Source organism: Propithecus coquereli, unplaced genomic scaffold, assembly GCF_000956105.1.
Source record: "Propithecus coquereli isolate 6110/MARCELLA unplaced genomic scaffold, Pcoq_1.0 Scaffold354, whole genome shotgun sequence".
Taxonomy (NCBI): domain Eukaryota; kingdom Metazoa; phylum Chordata; class Mammalia; order Primates; family Indriidae; genus Propithecus; species Propithecus coquereli.
This window is the reverse complement of record NW_012149219.1, coordinates 105,593-115,958: the sequence shown is the minus strand read 5'-3', so window position 1 is coordinate 115,958 and position 10,366 is coordinate 105,593. Positions and strand designations below refer to the sequence as shown.

Here is a 10,366-nt window from a genome sequence, read left to right as displayed (position 1 = left end):
ACCGTGAGCGCGCGGTACTGCTGGCTGCCGCGGCTGGTGAGCGGCGCGAAGCCCGGCATGAAGAAGTGCAGGCGCGGGAAGGGCACCATGTTCACGGCCAGCTTGCGCAGGTCGGCGTTCAGCTGGCCCGGGAAGCGCAGGGAGGTGGTGACGCCGCTCATGGTGGCCGACACCAGGTGGTTGAGGTCCCCGTACGTGGGGGTGGTCAGCTTCAGGGTGCGGAAGCAGATGTCGTACAGGGCCTCGTTGTCGATGCAGTAGGTCTCGTCCGTGTTCTCCACCAGCTGGTGCACGGACAGGGTGGCGTTGTAGGGCTCCACCACCGTGTCCGACACCTTGGGCGAGGGCATGACGCTGAAGGTGTTCATGATGCGGTCTGGGTACTCCTCGCGGATCTTGCTGATGAGCAGGGTGCCCATCCCGGACCCCGTGCCGCCCCCCAGCGAGTGGGTCAGCTGGAAGCCCTGGAGACAGTCACAGCTCTCCGACTCCTTCCTCACCACGTCCAGGACCGAGTCGACCAGCTCGGCTCCCTCTGTGTAGTGGCCCTTTGCCCAGTTGTTTCCGGCTCCGCTCTGGCCTGCCGGAGGGAAAGAGAAGTCTTAAGTCACTGGTGATTGTATTAAATTCCTCACCTCAAACCCCTTTATACAGATCAATGTGTCAGTGCTCAGATAAGATTATTTCAGGTTATCGCCAAAATGGCCAGACGTTAAAATATCTGGTCATGGATGTAATTATAAATACGAACGGCTAGGACACCTGGCTATTAGGAGTTGAAAGGCAAACATATGTGTAGCCTTTATTAAGGCTAAGCTGCACACAACCGGATGTTCTGCTCTCGCTTGTGTGTCCTGCTTCTCCACCCTGAGCTGCCCAGTGTAAAATAAGCCACAAGCTGTCAGCCATGCCAGGCACTCACCAAACACAAAATTGTCTGGCCTGAAGATCTGGCCGAATGGTCCAGACCTGACCGAGTCCATCGTGCCCGGCTCCAGATCCACCAGGATGGCCCGAGGAACGTATTTGTTACCTGCGGGGGAACAAGAGCTGGCTGAGACTGCAGGCAGACAGCTCTGCAGGGACGCGCTTCCTTCTTGCAGGCACTGATGTTGCCCCAAACAAAGGAGGTCCCACCACCAGGTCCTCCAAGGGCTCTGTTGGCACAGGGGAGCCCACTGAAATACTGCATTCCACAGTCCACTCTCCCCTGGGGCCGCACCCCTGGGTCAGTCCCAGGGGAAGGGGGGGCAGTAAAAAACTGAAGGGAGCGGGGCGGGGTAACGGCAATTACCAGTGGCTTCGTTGTAGTATACATTGATTCTCTCCAGCTGCAAATCACTATCTCCATGGTAACTGCCAGTGGGGTCGATACCATGTTCATCACTGATGACCTCCCAAAACTGAGACAGAGAAAGGCTGCATTTAGCCATGCACGACCCCCCAGAAACGCCGCGCATCACAAAGGAAACCCGCGACTCAGTTCGGACAACCCAGCATTTCAGGAGCTTTAAAGGGCGGCATGCTCGGGCAAGGCCCGCAGGGCTTGTATTTTGCAGGGTCAGAAAGTTAAAACTGGGCGTTTCCCGGGCGAACAGCTGCTCACGGCGGGAGGCAGGGGTCGTGCGGGGCGTGATCCAGCCACAGCCGGGCGGTGGCGGGGCGCAGCGCACCAGGTCACGGCCCCGGGCGGCGGCGGGAGGCGAGGGCGCAGGGACTCCAGCCCGCGAGGGGTGGGGGAGGGACGCTAGGGAGCTAAAGGACCGTGGTTTTAGAGTCAAAGCACGTCCTGCGACCGCGAGACAATGGCTCTCCTCCCCTCCCCCCGCAGGGCGACTCGGGTTCAAGCGAGTAAATTCAATTCTCATGTCTCGACTCCTCGAGCAGACAGGCGCGCGAAGCCGCGCAGACACACCCTCGTCTTCTCCAGGCACGCGTGCCGGCCCAGGCGGCGAGCGGGGAGGAAGGCCGAGGGGTGGTGGCCCGGACTCCAAACGAATTACAGCAAAAACGAAAGCGCGGTCTCCCCACCCCGCACTGAAAGTCCCCTCCGAGCCCACGCCCCACTAGGCGGCACAAAGCGGCCGGGAAGGTCTGCATTCGGCAGCCCCGGGACCACACCCACGCCCCGGGACCGCTAGGGGCGCTCGGCCCAGCTCCGGTCCCCGTTCTACCCCCGCCCGGCACGCGCCCACCTTGGCGCCGATCTGGTTGCCGCACTGGCCCGCCTGGATGTGCACGATCTCGCGCATGGTGCCTCGTTGGCTTCTTCTCCCTGGTCCGGTGGCGTCTGGCGGGTCTGTCCGTCCTCCCCTCACACACCCACTGCGGGGTCACCGCGAAGGCGCTGCGGAACGGACCGGCTGAGAGCGCTCGCCCCGCGGGCTCGGCCTTTTATGCGGGGAGGGTGGGGCGGCCGGCGCAGACCGCGCCCCCAGCCCGAGCCCCCCCAGTCCCTTCGCGCTGGCGCTCTCCAGGCCCGGCTGACGTAATGCTCAGAGCCCCAGGGACCGTGCAGGGGGCTGGACCACCGGCCCGCAGCCAATCAGCGCGGGCCTGCGGACTGGGAGAAGGGTAGGGGCTGCGGGAGAAGAATGGGGGCGTGCGCATTGTGTAGAGCTGGCGTGGGGGAGGGACGAGGCAGGGGCTAACTGGGTGCGGGGCAATGGGGGAGGGGGTGGACGGGGAGGGCGGTGAGGCGGGGGCAACCAGCGCGGCAGGCCCAGGACGGCGGAGAGCTGGCGCTGCAGGAGGAGGTGGGAGGACTGGGGCAGGTGGAACAGCCTTCAGGTGCTCCGGGTGCCGGCAGGTGGGAGGGTGGAGACGGCGCAGTCCGCTTTGCCGGCTTGGACTGCGGCTCCCACTCGGCCACCTGCCAGAGTGGCCCAAGCCGACCCCCCCTGGCGAGACCACCGTCTCTTTCCCCAACTCCGGAGGCCAACGGCTGCCCAGGCGCCGACGGCCGGTCACACAGAGCCTTGGAGGAGGACAGGTGGGCACGGAAGTCGTGTGTGATCGCGACCCGGGACACCTGCCGCCCAAGAGCACCAGGATGCCCCGCGCCCCGCCGCCAGCTTCGGCCTGTTCTCTCCTTTGTCTCCGTCTAGGGCCGCTTTCTCCCTCCCCCTGCGGCCACGCATCCAGGGGTGGAGCGGCCTCTGAGCCCCCTCCGGCCCTGCCCAACCCTCTCCTAGAGTCCACAGCGCCCCGGCTGGTACCAAGGACCCCTCCATTCTGAGGGTTGACTTTGCGGAACGAAAGTCACTCGCGGGACGCAGTGGGTGTGGCTGGCCGCGCAGCGTGGACGATACTGGGGGCAGAAAGAAGGTGGGGTCCAAGGGGCGGGGCTGACGGCGGAACAAAGGGCTCCCAAAAGCTTGGGGTTTGTTCCGCAACTGAGTATTGAAAATCACACGCCAGGCGCTGCGCCTCTCAGCGCTCAGTTCATCTGTTGTCAAGTCAGAGGGTGGGTTCCCCGCCCGCCCCGCGGCGAACATTCTCGTATTCCTTCGCGGAGGCCACGAGGTCCTAGCCTTTCCGCCGCAGGTGGGGGGTGCGGGACACGCCTAAAAGCTGCCGCACCGTGCGCGAAACCAACAAGACCCGTGAGAGCGCGTGCGCGCGCTTGGAACGCCGACCCCCTTCGAAGCCGCAGTCTCTAGGTGGTCGCGGAAGGGGCCGATCTCTTTGTTACTTTTCGTGTGTGTGTGTGTGTGTGTGTGTGTGTGTGTGTGAGACGGAGGGAGGGGAAAGGGTGGCAGAAACGTTCACTGCGCAACCTGTTCCCTGCAATTCGATAGTTGAAGCAGCTGCCCCTATCCGGGACGGGTGGTTGGCGAGGTGAAGTGACCCCTTTCATCTCCTGGCGAGAGGGGCGCCTGCAGCTGCTGGGTGAGACCCTCCCAGAACTATCAGCAAGCTGTCATCGCCTCCCTGTCCCGCTGCGGGGTGGGAGGGAGTTTCAACTCAATTGCAGCGTACAAAGAAAAGGAACAAGAACAAAAGCCCAGCCGCCCACACACAGCCAGGGCGCCCAGACTGGAGCTCGCCCGCCAGAGTTGCCCAGGCGCGGCTGCGGGTGCCCGGGTTAGGGTGGGGTCGAGCGACAGGCAGAGCAGCGGAGGGTCTGTCCACATGCCCCAGCCGCGGGGTGGGCCTGAGCCCCGAGTTTCGAATCCAGATACTACAGATTCGGAAACGCCAAGGGCGAAGAATTCTCAAGGTCACACAGCAAGTTAAAAGACAGGGCTGGGACTGGAATCCGGTCTTCCGGGCGCCCCAGCCCTCGGGGAAGGTGACCGCGGCCCAGCGAAAGGGCTGTGGCAAGTGTCAGCCTGCAGGTGGCGGCTCCGGTGGGACCGAGCAGCGCCTGAAGGAACTGAGCGAGGGCGACACCCGCGCTGCGAGTGTAGACGCACTCCGAGCGATCAGCGTCTTGCTGCAAGTGCCAAGAAGCAACCTCGACGCGCGGCGCTCCCGGGGCTCAGCTCCTGGTTGGGAAATGTGAGCCTGCCACCCGCCTCCCTCACCTAACGGTTTCCCTTCTCAGCTTCTGTTTCAGAGCCAGATCTCCGCGGAGTGCCGGGGTGAAAACGCGTGTTCAAGATCCTATAGACGAAAGAACCCTTTCCTCTCGAGTTTCTTTTAGGGGAGGAGCTGTGGGACAGGATGAGGCTGGAAATTATCCTTCTAAGAGCCCGATACCCTTGGGGACCCAGCACTTTGGGCCCAAGACCTTCCTTCCTTTCATGCGTTTTGTTCGAATGGTCCCACTCTCCCCCGCCCGTTCTGAGTAAGCATGCTTGTTACCGTTCTGCACCCCACCCCCACCACAATTGGAATTACGATGCTGCACGTTTTTATTTTCACAAGCAGTTGATTTTGTGTTGAAGTGTTGATGACAGCCATGCTTTTCAGTTTATCTGATAACCCTTTAAAAACAATCCTACCCCACGTAGCTCCCAAGAAGAGGCTGGTACCCTACTTTCAAAGAAAAAAAAATCGTTTTCAGTTGGGTCCCAGCATTTCTTTTTGTCTGTTTATTATACACAGTTCCTTTCAATCTAGGTCATTGTATATCAGACACGAAGATCTCAGGACAACATATTTCATGAACTCTTTCATACCGTTGGTTCTTAATGATGTACTAACATTTGAAAATTTTCCAGAGATAGATCTAGAAATATCCCTAGGTAAAGTAAAATGCGACATGTGTTTTTTGCATAACTGATTGTGGGGCAGAGGTAAGCAAGACATCCCCTAAACTATTAAAATTATATTTGCTCTCACAATGCTCAAATTATTTTCCTTGGCAAATCCTCAGGTGATTTTTGCATATATCTATGACACACGCAGAGTCATTGTTTTAAGTAATTGAAGAAGTCTGATGGTGGGGCGCTTTACCTAGATGGACTGGCAGTAAATTTTAAAAGCATTGTTTTATTAATGTAAAATATATTTTAACATATTTATTGAAATTACTGGACATTTAGCTTTAAGGTTTTCCCCCACTGCTAGCCTGCATTCACCGCTTAAAACCCAGCCGGCAGCCCCCATAGCCTGACAACCAACTCTGCAGCCGGGATGCACGCGGTTTCCTTGGCAACCTACACTTGGCCAATGAATGAAGGGGAATGAAAGAAAGCCTGCAAATACATGATTATTTCCTTTTTTTTCTTTCTCCTCTTTTCAGTGCTCTCCAGTTAGAAATATTGGAAGACTACCAATTCTAACATTTATGTAAAGGAGCCAAATGCCCAGAGAATTGGGGCTAGGAAGGGGTCGCAGCTCCGTATTCGAAGCGTGGGGAGGGGGCGGTGGAGGGGTCCTGGGACCCACCAAGGTCTGTGCTTTCTCAGCTTTGTCGCCCCCCCCCCCCGCTTACGTGCCGCTGCCCTCCGCCTTTCCTCGCAGGCCTTCCCTCCTCCGCACGGGACGCAGCAGAGCGGGGCAGAGGGCTCAGTGCTGTCTAATCGAGGGGGCTGCCTGGGTGGAGCCCTCGGAGCCCCAGTCCTTCGCAGCCGTGGGGCTCTGTAGGGACGAGCCAGCCCACGTGACAAAAGACTGGAATGAGCAGAGACCATTCCGAGTCCGCAAGTGCAGCGCAGGGGGAACACCTGCTCTTTGTGTCTCAGTGAGGCTGGGTGTCTTCCCGCTGCCGGAGGTCGTGAATTTGGGTGAGAATGACCTCAGTTCAGACTGAGAGTGCTGAGCTTTCACGCAAGAGATTTGCTTTCTTTGTCATGCAAATTGGCAGAGAGAGTAGAAGCCTGGCTTTCCAGGGCACCATTTCGCTTTCACACGCAGCCTCCCCTCCCCCGCACTGTCAATGGTGTGTAAGGTTCTTAGACCGGCTGGGGGAGGGCGCGCGCAGGGCGTGCACACTCTGTGGATGAAAGGCGTTTCGCGGTGCCGAGCCGCACTGGGTAGAAAACCAGTGGAGGAGAAGAAGTACTCTTAAATGGGAGAATTACAGAAGACTAAGACTGACAGCGTGCCCCTTGCAAGGTGCCGCCTGCGAAATCCACAAATTTACAAATAATCCCTTATGAAATGAACGCGTGCGCGCAGGAAGGTAAGAGGAGGGAGACATTTTAAGCTCAGCAGCAGACTGCCCTAATATCAATGTGATTGTAGGGCTGTCGCTCTGCCTTAGAAACCATTCACGTCTCTGCAGTCACCATTTCTTTTCAAAATCTGCGCTAGACCTTCCTTTGGCGTTTAAGTAAAATTAAAATGTGTATTCAGATGGATACAAACGCATAAACACAGCAACACACTTAACTCCAGATGGCTGGTGGGCAATCACCACCGCCTCACTGCACACAGTTTAGCTTCCCAAAAGGAACTCTTTTGGCTGGACATGACCAGCCTACTTTTAAGTGGCCACCAATAGTCACAGTACATTTTCAAGAAAATAAAGTATTAAGAGAACTTCTGGGAGAACTCACTGCCTCTTTCAAAATAACCCACAGAAAAGGAAACTTAACAAAAGGTTTACTCTTGCACACACCAAAAAGAATCGAAAGCAGTGTCTCCAAGAGACGTATATACATCTGTGTCCACAGCATCATGATTCACAGTAGCCAAAAGGTGGAAGCAACAAGTGCCCACCGATGGATGGACGGACAAACAAAATGTAGAGGCCAGGCGCGGTGGCTCGTGCCTGTAATCCTAGCACTTTGGGAGGCTGAGGTGGGAGGATTGTTTGAGCTCAGGGTTCTAGACCAGCCTGAGCAAGAGCGAGACCCCATCTCTACTAAAAATAGAAAAAATTAGCCAGGCATGGTGGTGTGCCTATAGTCCCAGCTACTGAAGCTGAGGCAGGAGGACCCAGGCTGAGGCAGGAGGATCCCTTGAGGCCAGGAGTTTGAGGTTGCTGTGAGCTAGGCTGCACTCTAATCTGGCAACAGAGTGAGACTCTATCTCAAAAAAATGTGGTATAGCCATACAATGGAATATTATTTAGCCTTAAAAAGGAAGGCAACTCTGATACATATACAGTATGGATGAACTTTGAAAATATTAAGTGAAATAAGCCAGTCCTCAAAAGACAAATAGTGTATGATTCCACTTGACCACTTAGAGTGGTCAAATTCACAGAGACAGAAAGTAGAATGGTGGTTGCCAGGGGCTGAGGGAGAGGGAAAGGGAGTTAGTGTTTAACGGGCACAGAGTTTCAGTTTTACAAGGTGAAGAAAACTCTGGAGATGGATAGTGGTGATGGCTGCATAATAATGTGAATGTACCTAATGCCACCTGAACTATGAAAATGGTTAAGATGGTAAATTTTATGTATACTTTACCACAATTAAAAAATACTTTCTTTCCAAAAAGTTTTTTTTTTTTTGTCTCTTCTATATGTGGTGTGGTTTTTTCTCTTTTTGTGTTTATTTCTTGCTGTTTGTTTCTTATCGATAGAGAGTAGATGGAGAGAGGGAGAGAGAGAGAGAGGAGTAGATGTTGATTTTTTAAACCAATATTAATATCACCAATTATTGCTTCTTGGAGCCGGGCATGGTGGCACAGCGTGGTGCCTGTAGGCCCAGCTACTCCAGAGGCTGAAGTGGGAGGATGGCTTGAGCCCAGGGGTTCAAGGCTGCAGTCTGCCGTGAGCTATGATCATACCAGTGCACTCTAGCCTGGATGACAGAGAAAGACCCTGTCTCTACGACAAAAAAAAGTTATTGCTCCTTCCCCTGGCTAATTTACCGTTGAAAGTGTTGAAAGTATTGTCAGCGATCGGAGATATGTAAACTATAACTTGGGTAAGGACACTTCCTTGTTCATACATCTCCATTGACTCACTTTCGCTTACAGTGTGTGGTCCAAATTCTTAGTACAGAATTCCGGTCCTCCAAATGTGGATGTGATCCGCCTTCCCAGTGTCATCTGCTACCCTTCTGGCTCGACACTGTGCATTCTAGGAGACATCAGCCTGGCCACTGATCTCCAAAACGGACGTGCTCTCTGAAGCCTCTGGGTCTCTCCGCTCAGACTTTTCCATCTACCTGAAATGAGCCTCTCTTCTTCCCCTGGCAGCATCTCACTCATTCTTCGTGAAGCAGCTCCCATACTTGGGATTGTCTGCCTCCTTGCCAGGAACAAGGACCGGCCTGTGCTCTGCTCCCCCAGTTTTCTTCACAGGGCCAGCACAGGTTTTGCATTGATTACATCAGACTTTTCATTGCACACCTCCACCAATAAAAGAAAAAGGAAGGTATACATTCCCAAAATATGTACACTTCTTTATTCGTAAATTATATATATGTATTCTCACAAGCCAGTATCTCAAGGCACAATATACTTAATAGGAAGCGCATCATTAATGACATCAGACGTTAATCAATATTTCAAATAAACTTTTCTGTAACTTCTAATTTTATTTTGGCCAAGAGCACCAGTGTCATTTTGAACATTAGCTGAAGTGTAATTTCTTTATATTTATATGAAATAAGAATAAACAGAACCTCTCAGAGTTTCTTCCCATACTCCAAAGGATGCTCTTGCCTGCCCCATTCTGAGACCTCCTGATTAGATTAGAGTTAGTTCCATGGATGCCTCTTTTCTAGTGGTTTGTGATCCCTTGATGACGGGGACCCTGTCCTATTAGACTTTATATCTCCCACATTGCCTAATAACTAAGTATGGGCAAAGAATAACGGAACTTGGGTAAATAAGATACCACAAATATATGGGAATTAAAGACAAAAAACCCCAGCTATGTCTAACTGGAAGCAGGAGCAGATTCTTCTGCAGATAAGTACAAAGGAAGCTCTTCCTCTCTCTTCAATTCTCTTGTCTTGCTGAGGGCACATCCCGTCCTCCCCAGACGCAGCTCCAATGGGATGGAGGACACTGCAGGGCCCGGAGGATATGCCCTCCTCCAAAATTATCCTTCAATTCCCTGCAAGTAACTCCCCAATCCCTTTCTTGCATTTTCTCCCTCACTCATCTGTATTGGCAACACATGACTAAGATTTCTGGTTAAGATAGAATGGAAGGAAAGAAGAAATAATTTATCAGGAATCAGTGTTGAATTACTAGTCTGCACCCTATTTCTTGGCATGCAAATCAGGGGAGTTAAGCAGGCAGCTGTCTTGGTAATGAGGTTTGGAGATGACAGAACAAACTGAACTTTCCCCTTCTCCTCTTAGAATTTGCCCAAAGGAGGAGGAGAAACAAAAGCAAATCCCATCTTCAGGAAACCAGGGGAAAGATAAAATGGTATTGACTCCTTGGACCTCATTAATAAAGGATCTTTGGGCGACCAGAAAAAAATCGACTCACTTTTATAAAAGGGGTTTGGGGGTATCATGGTTGTTGCAGACTTTTCCAAAACGATATTCAATGCTAGAAGAGACTAAAACAATTCCTGTAACATTTTCAAGAAAAGTGTGCCCCAATATTTTTATATCCAGCTACATTGCCTTTGAATTTTAAAGGTAACATATATTTTTGAAAATAGAAAAACTAAAAAAATATTGTTCCTGTGAGTCCTTTTGAAGAAAAATTTTAAAAAGAACCCAGAGAATGTAGAAACAAATCCTAGAATGCAGGTGCCGGAGGAATGCACACACTGCAAGAGGGGCTGGCGGACAGCCTGTGAGCAAGGGAAGGGGAGAAGGGCGGCTGAACGTGCCCTGGGCTCAGAAGGCTCCGCCTTGAGGAAGGATGCTCGAAACCCTCCTCCAAGGTCTGCCGGGTCTCCGCCAGGCCGGGGAGCTGGAATGCCATCTCGCAGGGGATCAGTCGGCTGTTTGCCAGTTTGTTCTGGAAGCTCTTCCTGCCGCAAGGCATAGAAGGCACCAAGGACGGGACAGCAGACTGCACAGATGTTTGAAATACCACGGGAAAAAATGAACTC

At 53.5% G+C, this 10,366-nt stretch overlaps 1 protein-coding gene across 2 annotated transcripts in view; it reads right to left on the bottom strand.

Moving 5' to 3' along the window:
- The window catches only part of LOC105816062 (tubulin beta-2 chain-like), a 40,572-nt gene extending 38,123 nt beyond the window's left edge, over window positions 1-2,449 (bottom strand). Inside the window, exons 1-3 of one of the 2 annotated variants that reach the window (XM_012651378.1) lie at window positions 2,196-2,449; window positions 1,295-1,403; window positions 923-1,033 (exon numbers count right to left, since the gene is read on the bottom strand). In XM_012651378.1, coding sequence (XP_012506832.1) covers window positions 923-1,033; window positions 1,295-1,403; window positions 2,196-2,252 — 277 coding nt within the window. In that variant the 5' untranslated portion in view covers window positions 2,253-2,449. The remainder of the gene's footprint in view (window positions 1-922; window positions 1,034-1,294; window positions 1,404-2,195) is intronic. The other variant, XM_012651377.1, reaches the window with a different exon arrangement.
- Window positions 2,450-10,366: the final 7,917 nt, after the last annotated feature.